The 21,283-nt window shown below is 38.8% G+C and overlaps 1 protein-coding gene across 5 annotated transcripts in view; it reads left to right on the top strand.

The window, feature by feature from the left end:
- Ranbp16 (Ran-binding protein 16) overlaps positions 1–21,283 on the top strand; it is a 360,844-nt gene that overhangs the window by 180,268 nt on the left and 159,293 nt on the right. For all 5 annotated transcript variants that reach the window (XM_068225077.1, XM_068225075.1, XM_068225076.1 and 2 more), the window contains exon 9: positions 10,050–10,243. In XM_068225077.1, the coding sequence (XP_068081178.1) occupies positions 10,050–10,243 (194 nt within the window). The remainder of the gene's footprint in view (positions 1–10,049; positions 10,244–21,283) is intronic.

The following is a 21,283-nucleotide window of genomic DNA, read 5'->3' as shown; positions in this document are numbered from 1 at the left end:
TACAGGAATACCATTTTCTTTCAGTAGGGTAAACCAAAATATATGAATGATATAATGCAGTTCCCTTAGTTTTATATTTTCAAGTCTTCTTACTTCATACGGTATGTATATATACACATATATGCATACACCATATTTTCTCACATAATTAACACCGTTTGTGACAAAAAATACAGGCAAAAACTAAGGATGCGTAAGTTATTCAAGAAATTCCGATATTTAAAAATTATTTACAACTCGTTTACATTTAAAAGATATATCAAATATAATATAAACACAATTGGTTCAACTCATTTGCAGTTATTGACATTTGGCATAAAATTCAGGCGTGAGAATTTTTCTGAAAAGTCAAATAGGGTTCATCAGGTGAGTTGGAGATGTGGGTTTGATGTACCGACACTGGAGAACATTCTTCCCGTTACGAGGTGATAATACGACCTGAAGCGAAATAAACATGAACTAAGAGAAGTACAATTCATGTAAGTACATAATAATACCGTATTTACGCAAATAATACCCTCATAATTAAAAAAAAAAATTGGGGCACGAAATTGGGGTGCGGGTTTTATTTGCGTCAATGTTGGCATTTTTTTTCAAAATCAGCCTTCCTAAATTTGGGGTGCGGAATTATTCGGTGGCGGGTATTATTCACGTAAATATGGGTATTTACGCAAATAATACCTGCACATTTAAAAAAAATTTGAGCCACGAAATTGGGATGCGTTTTTTTTGCGTCGAAGTTGGCATTTCTTTTTTTCAAAATAAGCCTACCTAATGTTAGGGTGCGGGGATTATTCGTGTAAATGCAGTACCCTGTATAGACAAGAAATGTGTTCCACCGATCAATACTTATTTATTGTAAATGGATTTACATTAGTACCGGTTTCGGCCTTTCATGGCCATCATCAGCTAGTACATAATTATATTACAGCCATTAGACAAAATCACAAAGATGTTGGTATGTGAGATCATCAGGATGTCTAATGGGGATGGAAATAAAATATATTGCAGTAGTGTGAGGTTAAAATATCTGTGATAAAAGGTGGTGGTGAAGGTTACAATAAACTAAAACCTATTGAGTGTACATTGGACATGAGTACATTAAACATATTAAAAAGTTAAACACATTGAAATATGGTATATATATGTGTGAAAGCGCTTATTAAAATTTGAGTTCATGTTGCGTGGATTTTATCCTTCAATCTTCTTTGTGGTTCTTGTGCTTCTGTATTGTTGATTTGGTTGTATGAGGTGATCTTCGAGATTGTTCTATAGCTGAGATGTTATATTGATATGTGGTTAGAACCCTTGTCATGAAATTTTTTTTGAGTACTGTGTAATTCAACTGTTAATGTACTTCAGTAAGTTTTATATGATGAACTGCAAGACTTGAGTTTAAATTTTCATTATGAGCTGTTTGTGGCGACACCTCTCTCGTCTATGTTTATGTTGTGGTTGTTATCTGTAAAGGTAAGCTAATATAAGTATAGTGTGCGTATGAAGGAATGCCCGGTGTATGTATGGAAATGAAAAGAGTACTTATTATTGTTGTTGTGAAGGTCGTGTACCGATATGTTTGGAGGCTTGCTGTGTTCTACTACGAGTGCATCTGGGGCTCACGTTAGCTGTGGAGAGGGATGTATGTGGAGGGAAAGGAGGAGCGACTATTGTAGAGGTAAGGGCGGGGTCAGGCGTGTGATTCGTCGGTTTATTAGGGCGTGCGTTTACTATTTTGAGATAGTCATTCTTTAATGCGAGAATGGCTTTATCAAAGATGATGCTGGTTTTCTCTGTAACGTCGTTAATGTTATGATTAGGATTAGCGTATTGGTCCAGAGAAATAAAGAAATTTTCGGTTATGTTGAGCAGGGGGCCCTTAGAGTTTATGTTTAATATCGTCATATTGTTATTGATGTCTGTGAAACTATGCTTAGATTCTTGTATACGTTGGCCTATTGATGAGAAATGGTTGTGTTTTACTGCATTTATATGTTCACTAGCTGATGTACCTGTGCTTCGTTACGGAATTCTACATTGTATACAGAATTTTATGTTAAGTAGTGTACACCTTGTGAGCAAGATTGTATTATATTGCATAGCAATGTTACCGTAGAAACGCGACGGGAAAGTCACCACACGTCTTTTCTCATATGAAGACTGGGTTAGGGAATTTTCATTTTGGTGGTAGGTCTGCTTGCCTACTTCTTTTGCTATTTGTTTTACATCACACTGACACAGATATAGTCCGTTTTGGTTGAAAGCGTCCTGCGCGAGAAATAGTTGCGCATGCAGTGGTGGGAGCTATCGTCCCCCCACTCCTACAGCAGGTCCAGTCGCCAGGCTAGCGCTGAAGTGAAAACGTCTCTCAAGCGGCGCGTGTTGTTACGTGCGGGCTAAGTTGAAATTACTGAAGTGACGAGCATGGCTTCTAGGTCCTCTTCTAAATCTGGGAGACCACTGCGAGGCTAGGCACGTGAAAGTGTTTATACCATGAGTGAACATATGAAACATATCATCCAGATCTCAATCACACTGAGTCGGTTTGGGGAGATATCAAAGGAGAGGTCCGTGATAAGAATATATCTCACCGGGCGAGTTGGCCGTGCGCGTAGAGGCCCGTGGCTGTGAGCTTGCATCCGGGAGATAGTAGGTTCGAATCCCACTATCGGCAGCCCTGAAGATGGTTTTCCGTGGTTTCCCATTTTCACACCAGGCAAATGCTGGGGCTGTACCTTAATTAATGCCACGGCCGCTTCCTTCCAACTCCTAGGCCTTTCCTATCCCATCGTCGCCATAAGACCTATCTGTGTCGGTGCGACGTAAAGCCCCTAGCAAAAAAAAAGAATATATCTCAATTAATAGTAATACAGCATAATTAGTTTTTTAGCATAAAAATGTGTGCCATAGCATCTCTAATGCCTTCACTGTTCATAAATGAGGCGCTCCTATTCCCAGTATAAATAAAAATGCTTATTCTGTACGAAATATTTCTCTGTCTTATAGATCACTCGTGACTTGACAGCAGACACACTCGACAAAAAGGAAGCTCTTTGCGGATATTGCTTGCACAGTATTCGCATGACAAACGGAAAAAAATGTTGCGACCACGTAAAAGACACTGAGCAGGAATACTGGGAGCGTGACAACACCATGCATAAGGAATTAGAATTAGACCAGTCCGACATCAACCTCGGTGAAACTTCAGATGACACTGATTCAGACGAGAGTGAAGATTATTCTGAATAATTTGTAAATACGATCCCTGAACTCCGAATATTAAACAAATGTGATCATAGAACACGTAAGAAGTCCGATAATATTTTTGCTCTGATTTTATGAGACAGATTTATATTGTCTATTGTTCCGGAGCATTTTGTTGCTGTTTTCGTTGTTTTTGTTGCTGCTGTTGCTGTAGGAGACCTGTTCTCTCAGTCATAACAATAGCAGGTTATTCAAGAGTATTATATATTATTATATTTCTTCTGATGGACAAGAAAAGTAGACATTGTTAATGTTATTATGAAAGTAGCTGAAGTATTTCTGCTAATGCTTCTTCTCTTCATTTTCGCGACAAATTTGCATTTATTAATCTCTTTTATACGTATTTCACTAGAAATCACGTTAAGTAGATTATATCTCCAGGCTGTCAGTGGAAACAACTTCCTCCTATTCGTTAGGCGATTGATGAACTGATAGCGCGTACCGATGCGCCTTTCCTTGGTATACAGTACAGTAGAGTTTCAAACGAACTTCCTTTATTCGCAGTATTACCAGTTGCAAGTTACTGTCTTATGTTCAATTGATTTTCTATCAAATGGTTCAGACCTTTCAATTTTATATAACAGATTTCATATTCGTAAGAATGTATAAGAATAAATTAAAGGCTACAGAGTGCCAAAATATTCACCTCCACTTTTACTATACACTGAGATTTATTTCAAGTTGTGTCGAAAGCATCATCCGATATGAATTCTTTTAGGCATGACCCTCTGATTTCTTGACGTCACCAACATTTACGACGAAAGTTACGAAGTATTTCCGTACTGGAATAGAACTGAAATTTTAGAATGTTATGCTCAAAGGCCTGTGTAGTTAATTGACAAGGTTTTAAGGCAGACAATCGAAAGATAAGACTCGATTTGTACAATGTACGGTACTATTTTATTTTCACTAGTTTATCATATTAAGTAATTCCTACACCTTTGAGTTAGTGTGATGTATGTACACCGATGAGCCATTGCATAATGACCACCCCGACCCGGGAACGTATCGCGCCTAAGCTTTCCACACTATTTCAGTCAGTTCCCAGGGCTACGTCCGCTGCCTGAACTCGACTGTGTCAGCTGGAGGAAAGGTTCAAGTTCTTCCCCCACCACCAGCGCGAACGCTCCCATAGTTCCTCGCACACGAGGCCAGGCCACACCTCCGGTCGTCCAGAAAGACGCTTACTACGAAGATGGACTATAGGTCTTATGGCGACGATGGGATAGGAAAGGCTTAGGAAATGGAAGGAAGCGACTGCGGCCTTAATGAAGGTACAGCCCCCGGCATTTGCCTGGTGTGAAAATGGGAAACCACAGAAAACCATCTTCAGGGCTGCTGACGGTGGGGCTCGAACCCACTATCTCCCGATTACTGGATACTGGCCTCACTTAAGCGACTGCAGCTATCGAGCTCAGTTGCTTGCCTACTATCAGTCACAATCAGAATGGGGAGTTTTCAATATAATGGCAAACACTCACTCTCCACCTGCTTTTTTACATTCTCAGAAAGACTGCCTTAGTGGTTTTCCCAAGTGAAATGAACATGGGTCATTACAATGACGTCAGTAGGAATGGCGCAATTAAAAGCAATATGAAATACTCGATCAAATGAAAAACCATGCATTTTCTCACTTTTAACGAACAGTACTACACTGCCGATCTAACAGTCCGAACCGCACAGCCTTGATCCGTGAACACTCTTCGTTTTTTTCGTGGGGGGTGTGTGTGTGTGTGTGTGTGTGTGTGTGTGTGTGTGTGTGTGTCGAATAGCGGGGAGTCCCAGGAGGACAAATCTATTCCCTTTCACTAATCTCTTTCCTACGAGTACCTGTTGAGTCGGAAAATCTCATTTCACTACAATGGTGGCGGAAAAATCTAACTGACTTGGAGGCAAATTTTTCCTCCAAACCAGAGGAGAAAACCCCTCTTCACTGCTAATTTGGAACAAAATGAATGTAGAATTTAATAAAAGTGAAGAGAAAGACGCTTTTCTTAAGTAACATCTCTTTTCAGGGTTGAATTTTGAATTATTTAGTGAATTGTAGTGCTATAATTTGGAACAGGCCTAAATTGTAATTCTAGACCAGGTCATACTACTATTACTAAGTGAGCCTCTGCCAAATCTGCACACTGCTCATTCAAAACAGTGCGTCAGGGTAGGGAACGAATAGCTGGAATACTGATGAACCCGTGTGTTACGTATCAGCAGTATCAGACAATGTATGAACCAGAGGAATGGCATGCTAAAGAAAAAAGTTTTCTAACTCCCCAGCTCTTTCCCGCCAATATTGGGTCAGGCTGTTATACTCGGTACGAAACAGTAATCCCATCTATCGGAGTTGAGGGCACGATAAGAGGCAAAGAACATCACAACAAACAATGGTCAATGTAATGTTATTGTTGATTAATGTTATGCGCTTTCGATATTGTAGGCCTTTGCATTTAGTTTTCTTCCGACTTTGAAATACTACTCTTATCACAGTCGGTACGGTAAAACTGAATAAAACATAAATGATCGGAAATTGTATTTTCTATAACTTTTGTTATGTAGTACTTTTCTATAGGAGCCATAACGAAGGTATTTAAAAATGAAATTTTGGGCGCCTACCCCTAAACTACCATTTCACCCAGGTTCATTGAATTGTTTATAGATTAGACTACAGTTTTTTCTTCCCCGACTCTGTATACCGATTTTCATTAAATTCTGTTCACCCATTTTCTCGTGGCTCGGCGTTGATGTGGACTTAGCAACAAAAATTGAAATTCATGAATATCAGTGTTATCATAGCCGGTACAGTAAAATTGTATAAGACATAAATGATCAGAAATTTAATTCTATGTAACTTTAGTTACGTAGTATTTATCGACAGGACCACTTAAAGTATAAATATTTGAGAATTAAATTTTAGGCCTTCCCCTAAACTACCATTTCACTTAGTGTGAATAAAATGATTTATAGCCTAGATTGTAGTGGTTCATCCCCCGACTTTACATACCGATTTTCATTAAATTCTCTTCAGCCGTTTTCAAGTGATGCATGTACATACATACAGACAGACAGACAGAAATTACGGAAAAGAAAAAAGTGCATTTCCTTGTTACTGTGGACATGAACGATACAGAAATACCATTTTTTCAAAATTCTGAGCAATGTACAGACAAAACTCTCGTCACCACAAGATAAGATCACTGATTGCAGAAGAACTCCGTAGCAAAAACTTCTGTGTATATGAAGAAGTCCACGGTTTGTCTACGACAGGGAGCACAAGACGAATTGACATAATTGCCTTTAAAAATAACGACACGAAAGGCTTCATTATCGATCCGACTATCCGATTCGAGCACCATGTCGGCCAGTCTACTGAAGTTCATCTTGAAAAACAGAACATCTACGCGCCCACCATTCCGTTCTACAAAAATAAATACCAGCTGAATGAAGTAGAGATTATCGGCCTAATGATTGGTGCTCGTGGCACAATACCTGCCTTGTTCGTAGAATTCTGGAAAAAGTTCGACCTGCCAATCAACAGCATTGAAAGAATAGTTACCACCACCATACGTGGATCAGTACAAATCCTGAAATCTCACCTGTTCGGACCTCCATAATCTAAGAAATCCTTATTATCACTATATTTCTATATGATAAAAACTTTCTCTATCCTGATATGCTTTACTTTGTCCATTGTGGCAACCCGTAATTGCGGGAAGTCGTTGATTCGTTCAATAAATATATAAGTGGTTATCATGTCTGGTTATTGTCAAGTCTAAATAATTTAAGGTACGGTTATTTTTGGTTTCTTTAGTGAATTTAATTTGGGGGTCTAAAGTGTTAAGTTTGTCTAGTATAGTATCTGCGTCAGTGGAACTATTATCTATAATTACGAAGATGTCATCATCAAATCTGCACCAAATCTATATATATATTATCTACAATGAACATACAAATGCAGTAAAACACAACCATTTCTCATCAATAGGCCAACATATAGAAGAATCTGAGCATAGTTTCACAGACATCAATAACTATATGGCAATATTAAACATGAACTCTAAGGGCCCCCTGCTCAGCATAACCGAAGATATCTTTATTTCTCTGGACCAATACGCTCATCACAATCCTAACATTAACGACATTACAGAGAAAACCAGCATCGTCTTATAAAGCCATTCCTGCATTAAAGAATGATTATCTCAAAATAGTAAACACGCCCTAATAAACCGACGAATCACAAGCCTGACCCCGCCCCTACCTCCACAATAGTCACTCCTCCTTCCCGTCCACCTACATCCCTCTCCACAGCTAACGTGAGCCCCAGATGCACTCGTAGTAGAACACAGCAAGCCTCCAAACATATCGGTACACGACCTTCACAACAACAATAATAACTACTCTTTTCATTTCCATACATACACCGAGCATTCCTTCATACACACACTATACTTATATTAGGTTATCTTTACAGATAACAACCATAACATGAACATAGACGAGAGAGGTGTCGCCACCAACAGCTCCTAATCAAAATTTAAACTCAAGTCTTGCAGTTCATCATATAAAACTTACTGAAGTACATCAACAGTTGGATTACCTAGTCCTCAAAAAATTTTTCATGACAAGGGTTCTTACCGCGTATTAATATGACATATATCAGCCATAGAACAATCTCGAAGATCACCTCATACAACCAAATCAACATGATACAGAAGCACAAAAACCACAAAGAAGATTGAAATAAAATCCACACAACACAAACTCAAATTTTAAGAAGCGTTTTCACATACACACACACACACACACACATACCATATTTTAATGTGTTTAACGTTTTAAGTGTTTTATACTGTCCAATGTACACTCAATAGGTTTTAGTTTATTGTAACCTTCACCACCACCTTTGATCACAGATATTTTAACCTCACACTACTGCAATATATTTTATTTCCATCCCCGTTAGACATCCAGATGATCTAACATAACAACATCTTTGTAATTTTGTCTGATGGCTGTAATAATTATGTACTAGTTGATGATGGCCGTGAAAGGCCGAAACCGGTACTAATGTAAATCCATTTACAATAAATAAGTATTGATCGGTGGAACACATTTCTTGTCTATACATTGAATCCAATCAATACGGAAAATGAAACTTATAAATAATAATAATAATAATAATAATAATAATAATAATAACATACCGGCAAATAAAGAAAACTGTCCTGTCCAATATGAGGGGGGCTGGGCATCGAAGGATGGACCCTGCTAGATTTCTCCAAACCGTTCGTATCCAATCTTGTACGAGTGACTTATCCATCACCCTTTTTCTTGGATACGAACGTGGATCCCTCGCGGAAATTTTACTTTGGGTATTGTTTTTCGTTTTAGAACAACAAAAGGGGCAAGCTTTCTGTCATCAGCTGTTACAGCAAACATTGCATTACATCATTGTCTTTCGCTTCCGGTAATGTGTACTGTAACACACTATGTCCCTTTCTTATCGATTGTTCGACTTTGTGGCACATGGAAACTGATTGGCGCTTGACCCACAGTTCCTGTTTGGGATATAAAATATTTCTTCATTTTACGCTTCTCATTCACAAAGCTATGAAAATCAATGACTTTTTGGTTGAAATCATTCAGCATTTTTTTGGGGCATAATGTTGTTCTTCGTTGAAGAGAAATTCCATTTGTCTTCATAAAATTAATCATCCAGCCGCGGCTGACCTTCAAGTCTGAGACACTGATTCCATGTACAGCTCTATTTCTTGCCCTTTAAAACACAGCAATTCTTGAGAAACGGTATATCCAACATTGCGCAATGAAATCGTATATTTAAGCAGATCCTCCTCTAGTTTCGGAAACTTGCCACTTTTTTTCTTCTGCGAAATGCTTTGCGAAACTTGTTGGTCTCTTGAAGTGCACTTCTCTGTTACCCTGGTAGCACACGTTACATGCGGACACTGAGTACTTGTGGCCCACTGCCCTCCTGTATGTTCCGGTGTAACTGGTCACCGCGAGTTTATACGAAGCAGTATTGCTGGAATACTTCTTGACTGTGGACTAACAAACAATTTTGAGATCACAGGAAACGCATGTCCGTTACCCGAAACACTCGTCAAATATGTTTGTACCAGACTGGAATAGAGCGTCGCTAGTCACTTCTGCGCAGATTATCCCACTGAACTAGTGCAGTGGTATTTCCTACCGGCTGATAACAGGAAGTTTTCCAGTATTTGCAATGCCCGGTTTTGCAATAGGAAGGCTGGTACTTGAGTAGTTGACATCTTTATTTTGAAACGCATCCAGAGCTGCGTGATGGACGTTCGAACATTTATGTGAACATTTCCTTTTTCTCCACTTTGGACCCAAAAAATATTGGGATGCATGAATTGTGCAGGGTTGTTAATTATGTGAGAAAATACGGTACATCCTTCCCTACACAGGGTGGGATGTTAGTAGCTTTCCCTCAACGTTCGTTTTTGGGTTAGTATTTGTCAGTTGAAAAAAATCAATAAAGATCATAATTTATATTCTGCCATCTGTAAATTGAGGCTAAACGATGTGAATTATGTGTCATAAAACAGTGTCTTCATTTTGAACAGTATATAGAAATGAGCAGTCCTTGATATACAAGTTTATCGTCGCCATAAGACCTATCAGTGTCAGTGCGACGTAAAGCAACTAGCAACGATATGCAAGTTTGGGAGAAAGAGACTGCTATCCCATGCTGTGTACATATATTCTTTGTGTATGTCTTATTCTACATATGTGAATTTTGTTATTTATAGGGAAGGGTTAGAAGATCCCTTAGATGACCTGGGCATGGTTCAGCAACAGTTGGAACAACTCTCTGTGATTGGTCGTTGTGAATATCAAAAGACTTGCACACTCCTTGTACAATTATTTGATCAAGCAGCACGAGCTTATCAAGAATTGATGGCAAGTCCTAATGCACAGCAGATAGACATTACAATACAAGAAGGTAATATTTGCATCCAATCTCCATACAACAGTTTACTGTAGATTGTGTTGTGTTTCTTTATTCTTGACCAGTTTTAAATATATAATCATGTCCTTTATATTGTCACTTTAATACTAATGATTATATGAGTTATACCATATTTCTCTAAATCTAAGACGACTTTGAATTTCAGATGATCCCCCCTTTTTCCACCAAAAAAATGAAAATCAGGCTTCAAAAGTGCTATGAAATCAAAATTTTATTTATAACAAATTTCAAATTTAATTTGAGAAAAAATAAACACACATAAGTACCTAAAATCCTACCTATTTCCCTTATTTTCATTAGAGGTATCTGGTACTGCCTTAGCAAATTATCAGGGAATTAATCTCGCGAGCCCACATTCGTATTGCATTTCGTGTTATGGCCACTCCGACCTCACGGTTTTTGTGCACGTACCTCACAGTTAAATGTTTGACTTCTTTAAAGCATCATAATATCCATGAACCCATTGAAAACTTGCCAGCAATACCTGTTCCACGTGTCTACAACACGACGCTCCATCACGTAAATATTCCTGTTGTCCATAAAACTGTTACTTTTACTAAGTGTCAGCTACAACCAGCATGCATATCTCACTTGTCGGCTTTGGTAGGTGGGATAGGGACATTAAAGGTCAACAAATTTTGTGCGCTGTCGTAATACCATTCCAACCTTGCATTTTTTGAGCATGTACCTTACAATTTCTTCTTTGATTTCTGTAAAACGTCCTTGTTGCGGGCAACTGAATTAATTTATTTTACAGTACAGTATGCATTTTTAAGCTATCTTTGTCTTCATGCTAACGCCGAACATTGGCTTTAGTTATGCTGTATTTTCTTGTGGCTGCACAATTATTCTTCACATCCGCATGTTTAATAACCATTAACTTATAATTGTCATCATGTTATTGGAGATAACCCATTGAAAATTTGCTGGCAATACCTGTTCCACATATCTACAATATGAAGATCCATCACAAAATTTGTTTTGTAAATTTTTCAGATATTTATCCGTTTTAGGTCAACTCAAGACTGATGGTGGTGGTGGTGATTATTGTTTTAAGAGGAAGTACAACTAGGCAACCATCCTCTATATAACACTAATCAGAGGGAAAATATAGAAGGGGTCCGACACTTCGAAAAAATGAAGATATCGGCCAAAGGAAGACAAGGGCCACGAAGGGCGTGAAAATGAAAGACTCCCTAGCCCTCACAAACCTAATAGCGTCGGGGTCGGAAAAGAACAAGAGTTGACCAAGGGAGGTTGGATAGGATAGATGAAAGTGAGGAGCCTGGCACAAGTAAGTGGAAGCAATGCCAGGACTCAGCTGAGGGCCCCGTGGTCGCCAACCCACGCTCCAAAGTTCGGAGCCTCTGGGGCCCCTTTTAGTTGCCTCTTACGACAGGCAGGGGATACCGTGGGTGTTATTCTACCGCCCCCACCCACAGGGGGGACTCAAGACTGAATCGGTGGTTTTTATTTTTCGTGTCTGTTTGTCTGTTCCACCATCACGGCGAAATGGCTGGATAGATCTCAACCAAACTTCATATTTAGATTATACTCATCCCGAGGAAGGTTTCGATAAGGATAGATTGGGGGTTTATAGGAAAACCAGAATGGTTTAACTGGTTTTCCTCCATTTTCTCTTATACTATTGATTTTATGTAAACTCCATGGATCACATGTGAAACGCATCTTCATTATAAACAACTTTCATTATCTTAGAAGTGAAGCTTCCATGGTGTGAAGAATTATTTAATTTACCTTACTCTTCAAATAACGGAGAAATTTACTATTTTCTGTGGGTATCATGCTCTGCATTGAGTGACCGACAGACAGACAACGAACTTACAGGTTGCCATGACAACGTCTCTGACTGCATGCCAGCAGGGAAGTAACATATTGCCATTTTCCTCATCATGCCTTTAAATTTGTGGTTATTTCTTGGGTAGAAGGCAAGAGTGTATGTTTCGTCTTCATCATCATTTCATCCTCATCATGACGCGCAGGTTGCCTAAGGGTGTCAAATCGAAAGACCTGCACCTGGCGAGCCGAACATGTCCTCGGACACTCCCGGCACTAAAAGCCATACGCCATTTCATTTCAGGGAAAATATTGTTTCTAAATCCCTGAATTGACTGGGGGTTTATACTAAACCAAAACCGTGATTTTGCACTCCCACAAAATATACACATCCAAACTTAATGGAAATTTATTTCTAAACCTTTTTTCTCATTTGCATCATTTCGATACGAGGACTAATAAGGGAGATATCATTAACGGACCGCTTTTCGGTACAAGTTCCACCGGACTTAACTCAAGAGCGGGTGCGTGTTAAGCGTATTTCTTACAACTTGAAAACTACTGAAGATATTTGAATCAAACTTTATATTTAGCAGCCACCTGTCCAAAGGTAGGTTTTAAAGGTCAGTAACATTTCATATTTCCGGAATGAACTGACAGTTTATAGGGAACCGAAATGGTGATTTTACTTTCCACAATATATACAGTACAAGACCAAGCTGATTAGAAATCGACCCAACTTGATGGAAATCCATTTCTAAAACTTTTTATTTTCAAGTGCATTTTTTCAACAGGAGGATTAATAAGGGAGATATCATGAATGGTCGGTTTTGCAGGTTAAATGCATCGGACATAGCCCAAAATGTGTTGCACGTGGAGCAGATTCCTTACCTATCTATATAAACAAAATCGTAACGATTGTGTTCCTGTACATTGACTATTTTGGCGAAATTTTCGTACAGCTACCCGTTTAAGGGGTAGTAATGACCATCTGTATATTTTTTTGGTTTAGTTTCTTGAAAGTTCTCGCCCAAAATCCAGATTGCGACATAATCTGCCACACGAACAAGAAAATTGAAATTTGACAAAATTATACATTTTAGCTTGTGAATGGTCGGAAAACTTCCAAGATCTTTAAATTTTTCACTTTTTATCCCCGAAGAATATCGAAATATGGAGGCAATTTTAATGATGGTGCAGACCTTTGGGAAGTCCTATCACATAATGGATGGCACAGTCTCCATTCAATTTGGAGTGATCTACAATCTTGGTCTTATGAATTTTTGTCGTATCTGTATCCCTTTTACGTGTGATTTTTCTCTCTTTCTCGACGTTAAGTAAATTTGGACTTTCCACATGCATAATTCATACTTTCAATCACTTATGGGAAAGATAGAATCATCAAACTCTACACTAAAATTGGCCCACCCAGTAGCCATATGTGAGCCAAATGCTATGTATGTAGCTGTCGCATAATTATCCGAAATGTAATGCAATGTGAGATAATCTTACAAAAACGTTTCAAACTCGATCTGACCCATGAATAGATGATATATCGTCGGACCAGCAATTTAGGCCACTAAATTCGGCGTCTTATGATACAATCCTTATGTCAATATGACGTACCGTTTAGCAGCAGTTAATCTGTAAATGAAGGTCTGCAATAATGTAAACATGCATATAATTTCGTATGTCGATCTATATATATTCACCTATGTCGATTTGTAGCGATCGAGGAAAGGTGTGTCTGCTATTGTAATCAGTACTCCCCAAGCGGACTTTGACTGGCAGTAGGAATGGGGTCCTTCTCCAACTCCTTTGGAAAGCGACATTAGTAACGAAAGCCTACCTTTGTAATGAATAATTTACTTCTCGATTTGACTTGCAGAAGGCAAGGGAGCATGCAGTTATGTTTAAAACTCCTGTACCCGATTGTGTTCAGCTGTAGGCAAGGGTGCCCGCCATTATAAACAAATGTACTCATATTAAATCTGACTGGCATTAGGCATAGTGGCCTGCTATTTTGATGGAAACTCACCAATCTGGTGTGACTGGCAGTAAGCTGGCTGGCAGTAGGAAAGGGGTCCTGTCATTATAATAATAGCTGCACAACACAAGTTGCCTGCCATTATAATAAAAAAATCCTCAACTCTAATCTGTCTGGAAGTCGATTGGACCGCACAATAGGCAGTGTTCCTGCAATCATAATGTAAACTTCCCAACTCGATTGTGAATGGCAGTACGGAAGTGAGCCTGCCGTTATCATCACAAATCCGTAACAAACGCTTTACATTGGAAACAACATATGGGGACCTCTCCATGCTGTTTCTCGGATAACGCTAAGAGACACGCAATTTTAAAACGGTCTTATTTACTGCACGTACAGTATTTACTTCCGTATTCGAATACAATGTAGAATACTGTAGCGAAGCACGGGTACATCTGCTAGTTGTATATAAAACTGTTCCTTTTACTAAGCATCAGGTACAGTAGATGTGTTAAAACTAAGCCAGTGAGTAACCGTGGCTTTTCTTAGAATTCTAAGGGTCACATCCCTGCTATTCCAGTTCGAATGACATTTCCTGTGCAACTGAGGCTTGGAAGTCAACCGTAACGTCGACCTTACAATTAGCTCAAGAGAGTAATGTTCTGATACCATTCCGCAGATTTGAGAAATATTTTTGTAGAAGCTAGTAGAATGTCATTCTCTCTCCACTATTTTTCATGAACCAGTGACGTTACACAGAGGCACTGTACAACCTGCTGCAGCGGCTAGCGATATTTAACAAAGATGCTGACGTTAAAAGTCGGTGAGTATTCGCACGCGTGCTGAGGGTGAAGGGAAGCAGCGTGGTTACTGTGGTAGCTGCCGGTGTTGTTCATTACAGTCAGGTCACGAATGCAAGACGACTCTTGATTTTCACATGAAATTCTGAAGGAAAAAAGTGTCTTGGATTCGGAGATAAACTGTAAATTACACTGAATTTCAGGTTTGGATAGAGTTCATCTTGAGGAAAGATATTATGTACCAACACACAAATTTAAAATTTGAGCTTGAATGAAATTACACAAACATTATTACGGCTGTGAACCATTTACACTATTTTCAGCTTTGGAAGTAATACTTGTTATTCCATATCCGTGTACGACACCATGGTGGAATCCTAACCTTGCCAATCTAATTGTCTCGGGGGGGGGGATTGTGCAGGTAAGAATAACTTTACATAACAACCTAAGTGGGTGAGTGAGTACGCTATGAATAGTTCCCCATGGGAGTAAAGAGATAGACATAAACATAAATAAACCTACAATCAAATGCACACATAATGAAACATCACAAGAATTATAAATGTAATGTTATTAGATCACAGAGCGAATTGGCCGCGTGGTTAAGGTTGCGCAGCTGTGAGCTTCAATTCAGGAGATAGTAGGCTTGAACTCCACTGTCGGCAGCCCTGAAAATGGTTTTCCATGGTATGCCATTTTCACACCAGGCAAATGCTGGGGCTGTACCTTAATTAAGGCCATGGCCACTTCCTTCTCGCTCCTATCCCATCGCCACCATAAAACCTATGTCTGTCAGTGCACCATAAAGTAAAATTGTAAAAAATGTAAAATATTTCCCAACTAATAAAACACGCCGTCACAGTTTCAACAATGTTGCCTGATATAAATGGTCCGGTATAATAGACTGCTGCAAAATATAAACTACCCAAGGCAAGTCTAACAAAATTACATGTTCATTACACAGGCCTTTAATCGAAGAACAACTTCCACTCGGTCACAGAATCAAATAATCCACATGTCCTAAATTTAATTAACATGGTAATAATTTGATGACAAATCATGGTATCTAACTCTCCCAATATTAATTTTGAACGTGTTATGAAGGTCATATCCGCATGTACAAGAAATATTCAATCTCGTCCCAAAACGATTTACTTGAATTAAAATTAACCTATTGAAGTCGCAATAAATGGCCATGTTGTTGACTGTGGGAATCGGATGTAATTTCTCCGCCAGTAGTTTGAGCACGTTCAAACCCCACAGTTTGCAGCTCTGAAGATGGTTTTCCGTGGTTTCCCATTTTCACACCAGGCAAATGCTTAGGCTGCACCTTAATTAAGGCCACAGCTGCTTTCTTCCCTCTCTGAGCTCGTTACTACCCCCCAAAATAGTTTGAGCGTACAAAAGTATACATAAAACACTAACTAATGAATATAGTTCACTCAAATTTCGCATTCATGGCATTGAAAGTTATGACTAGGGCCCGAATTCTTATGTAATTACATAGTCCATTCCTTTACTTGTAGACAGGTGACAATAAAAAATGTCTGTGAATTGTGGTTCTGATATGTTTTTACCTGTGTTTCATTTTACATACTTTTACCTACCTACTCTTAGTAACATTACATATTTGTACAAATTTTGTGTAACATACAGTAGGTCCGAGTGCCTCAACTACGTACAGCAGTATTAATCTTTTCTCTGAATCTGGGATGGTTTTCACTGGTCAGAGTTTTAACAAAGCTTTCTATCTGTTTGCAAGATCATAAGTGGCAAACAAGAAGAGCCCCCGAAAGATATTTCATCCAGCTAGTTTTATCTTTTAACATATGCACCGGTGACTTCATGCAATGTTGAATGGTCCTTCTCAGCCTACAAGAGAATTTTATTGGATCAGCACCAAAACATCACAGTGGTAAACATGGAGAAGTACTTGGTGACACACTGAGCATCACGATAAAAATAGTTACCGTACTATTTGTGTTGGCTAATAGGGGTGTAAAGACAGATTCTATATTCATTTCATACATACATACATACATACATACATACATACATACATACATACATACATACATTATCATTATAGACTGTTATGCCTTTCAGAGTTTAGTCTGCAAGCCTCTGAATTTACTAAACATTGCCACAATCCTCTATTTGCAACTAGTGCTGTGGCCTCACTTAGTTCTATACCTCTTCTTAAATCGTTAGAAACTAAGTCTAACTATCGTCGTCTTGGTCTCCCTGTACTTCTCTTACCCTCCATAACAGAGTCCATTATTCTCCTAGGTAACCTATCCTCCATTCACCTCACATGACCCTACCACCGAAGCCGGTTTATGCGTACAGCTTCATCCATCGAGCTCATTCCTAAATTAGCCTTTATCTCCTCATTCCGAGTACCCTCCTGCCATTGTTTCCACTTGTTTGTACTAGCAATCATTCTCGCTACTTTTGTGTCTGTTACTTCTAACTTATGAATAAGATATCCTGAGTCCACCCAGCTTTCGCTCCTGTAAAGCAAAGTTGGTCTGAAAACAGACCGATGTAAAGATAGTTCCGTCTGGGAGCTGACTTCCTACTTACAGAATACTGTTGATCGCAACTGTGAGTTCACTGCATTAGCTTTACTACACCTTGATTCAATCTCACTTACTATATCACCATCCTGGGAGAACACACAACCTAAATACTTGAAATTATCGACCTGTTCTAGCTTTGTATCACCAATCTGACATTCAGTTCTGTTGAATTTCTTATGTACTGACCTCAATTTAGTCTTCAAAACGCTAATTTTCATACCATACTCATCGCACTTCTTTTCAAGTTCCAAGATATTTGATTGCAGGTTTTCAGCACAATCTGCTATTAAGACCAAATCGTCGGCATAGGCTAGACTGCTTACTAAAATTCCTCCTAATTTAATCCCTCCCTGCCATTTTATACCTTTCTGCAGATGATCCATATAAACTACGAACAGCAAAAGTGAAGGATTACAGCTTTGTCTAACCCCTGGAAGTACCTTGAACCAATAACTATTCTACCATCAATTCTCACTGAAGCCCAATTGTGAACATAAATGCCTTTGATTTTAATAATCTACCTCTTAATTCCATTGTACTCCAATATGGCGAACATCTTTTCCCTCGGTACCCTCTCATATTCTTTCTCTAGATCTACGAAACATAAATACAACTGCCTATTCCTCTCGTATTTCTCAGTTATCTGGCGCATACTGAAAATCTGATCCTGACAGACCCTCTGTGGTCTGAAGCCACACTGGTTTTCATCCAACTTCCTCTCAACTACTGATTGCACCCTCCCTTTCAAGATGCCAGTGAATACTTTGCCTGGTATACTAGCCAATGAGATACCTCAATAGTTGTTGCAATCCTTCCTTTTATTTAATAAACAATTATTTCTTTCATTATCAGGGCATGAGGGTAACAGGAAATTAGCTACAACAGTACATTGTGTAATATACTCTGCGATTTACAGTGCATATTACTATTTTCAAATATTTGAAGTATTAGTTTATGCCTGTAATTTATTTAATACTGTCAATATTAGAAAGCAGTAGGCTATATAAATTATCTAAAGCAACAGCGATGACTGTCATAAAATATGGAGGTATTTAAAACAATTTCATTGTTATATTATAATCATGTCATAATATAAGGAATATACAAACTTTTTTGAAAATTTAGTGCATTAACCCAATGAGCAGTACTGCTGTTTATTTACGGCAGTGTTGGGCGTGGCCTAGGGAGTACTGCTGTCTATTTGCGTTCTCGAAATTTGCACCTGAACAATACCACTGTCTATTCGCGTTTCATGTTGAATGTTTGAAATTGTTTCCTGACAGTATTGGAAGGATTTTGTATAGTATAGTATAGTATAGTAAACCTTTATTTTTCTCCCGATCTTACAGTTTACACAACCTAATCGATCTTAACGGAGAAAAATAACAATCCTCAATTGGGGAAAAAAGAAAGAAAAAAAACATGCAAAACTACGACAATTACAGCAAGGACAAAAAACCAGGAAACCTAGATGTCATATACAATACTTTATAAAGATACAATGATACCCCACACTGGTGGGCATAACAGCACAAAATACAGAACACAAGGGAAAGTTAGTCTACTGGCCTCTCTGCCAACTGAATAAAAAAAAAAAAAGGGCAATTAAAAATAAAATTAGGAGGGCAATTAAAAATAAATTTAAAAGGGCAAAGTACGGCAACCCCAGGCTAAAACCACCTCACTTCCTAGATACATGATGGCGTGTGTCACCTGGCTGATCTAGCATCTATTGCATATGCTAGTACGTCTCTCTGTGGTGACACACGGCAGCACCTCCCCTCCCCCTTCTCCGCTTCTAGTCAGCAGCTAGGAAGGTCGACAACTCCACTGTGCTGATTCAGTACATTGCTTGTGTCATGACAAACTGCTACACTAACTCCCTTCTCATGGCACAGCTGAGACTTTGCCTTTAAGGCTACTGAGCATCTGTTTCTGATTCTTGTAAAAAACTTACACAAATTTCCAGCACTTTTCCGTAACACCACTAACCACCTCAAAAGCTTGTCTTCATTGCACGGATGAGAAATCCACTCCAACTGTTGTTTATTAAACAGCCGTCTCTCTTCAAGCGTTTCTTTACACTCTGTCAGCAAATGAAAGTCTTTCCTTTCTTCACCACATAATACACACAACGTATTTACTTTTAACTTAGCCCAACCCTTCTTAACATATACACCTAACAACCACCAGATTAGCACTCTTCTCCCCCCCCCATTTACATTTTCCACTCTCGGATTTAGCATCTGATTAACTTTCAGAAACATTTTTAGGGTAGCCTTATCCTGGCATTCGGCCTTCAATTCTTGTTCAACAATATATCTCGCCCTCTTAATCACGTGTTTCCAATGCGCTCCCTTGCTCCCGCCCCATTTAACGTTAAAAAATTCGCCCAACCCCAGTCTATCTAAGGTGTTTTTCACCTTGTCCACCCAGTACTCACCATAGTTATCCTCCATTTGACTTTGGTAGGCCGACTGTAGGATCTGGCCCCCTGCCCCTTCTCTTAATCTACACCAGTAACCAAGCACTCTTTTTAAAATATCTACCTTAATATACTCTTTACATAACATCTTCGCACCTGCACTCGCGGGGCACAAGGGTAGGCCTGTAACAATCTTGCAGAACCTACTCTCTACCTGTTCTAATATCACACACTCTTTTTCTCCTCCCCAAGCCTCCGAAGCATATAGCATTTTACCCTTCACCACCGTGTTAAATACCATGCTTTGAATAGCATAGCTTGCTCCCCTAAATTTATTTTCCAATATCCTATTTACTGAGAGTGCTGCTTGGCCTCTCCATTTGATATGCTTAATCTGCTCCATCCAAGTACAGTAGAACCTCGATAATTCAAAATTGGTTAATTTAAAATCCCGCCTAATTCGAAGAAGCTCTCATTCCCGGAAACATGAGATACAGTTTTGCATGTTATTTAAATTGTTTAATTCGAAATACGGATAATCCGTAATTCGAAGTACAATGCCGGCCCCATTACCGAAATTCAGACTTTTAATTCGAAACTGCCTTTACATTTTAAAACAATAGTATGTTACAGAGTAATATCAACTCAAAATTTATCCGCTCCACGTCATAATAGAACGCGCGTTCCGGAACGTGGAAGGGTAGCTTTCCGCACTTACTCACTTCAGTGGGTCTACAGTGCGCTTCATGATTGCTAAGTTGAATGAAATCGGAATTCTTTTGTATTAAACCTTTTAAGGAACGCCGCAATATCATGCAACAGGCAGTGTGCAGAAAAACATATTGTAAATGCACTATGTTGGATACATTTCGGAAATAGTTTTTTTCCATGGCATTTGAAAGGTTTAAACTGTAAATAGAGGTGATTGCATGTATTAATGGGTCTTAGAATACTTTTTGACGCGGCAGGTGTTTACATTTCTGGAGTACCGGTACGAGAGAAGTGCCATGGCAGGAAATCGTACAAGGATAGAGTCATAGGAAAGTTCGATTTTAAGGGCATCGGGTACTTTCTGTGTAAATACAAGGCATCTAAAATGCATACAGTATAGTAATCCAATTAATAAAGCACTTGCACATGGGAGCCAGCATAGATTTCTCTTCGTCTTTGAATCGTGCTTTTTTTTTTTTTTTTCCTTTCTTTCTTTCGTTGCGTGAGGTTATGTTTGCCAGTGAGATATCCGAGTGCATTTCTTGAATACCTACTGTAAATGCATATTCTTGGATACATTTTGGAAATAGTTCTTTTTCATGGCATTTGAAAGGTATAAACTGTGAATCAAGGTTAACTGCATGCAGTAACGGGCCTTAGAATATTTTGTAACGCGGCAAGGATTGGTACTTCTGAATTGCGAATTGGCGG

Source organism: Anabrus simplex, chromosome 1, assembly GCF_040414725.1.
Source record: "Anabrus simplex isolate iqAnaSimp1 chromosome 1, ASM4041472v1, whole genome shotgun sequence".
In the NCBI taxonomy this organism is placed as follows: domain Eukaryota; kingdom Metazoa; phylum Arthropoda; class Insecta; order Orthoptera; family Tettigoniidae; genus Anabrus; species Anabrus simplex.
Note: the sequence above shows the minus strand (reverse complement) of the source record. Positions and strands in the feature narration are given on the sequence as shown.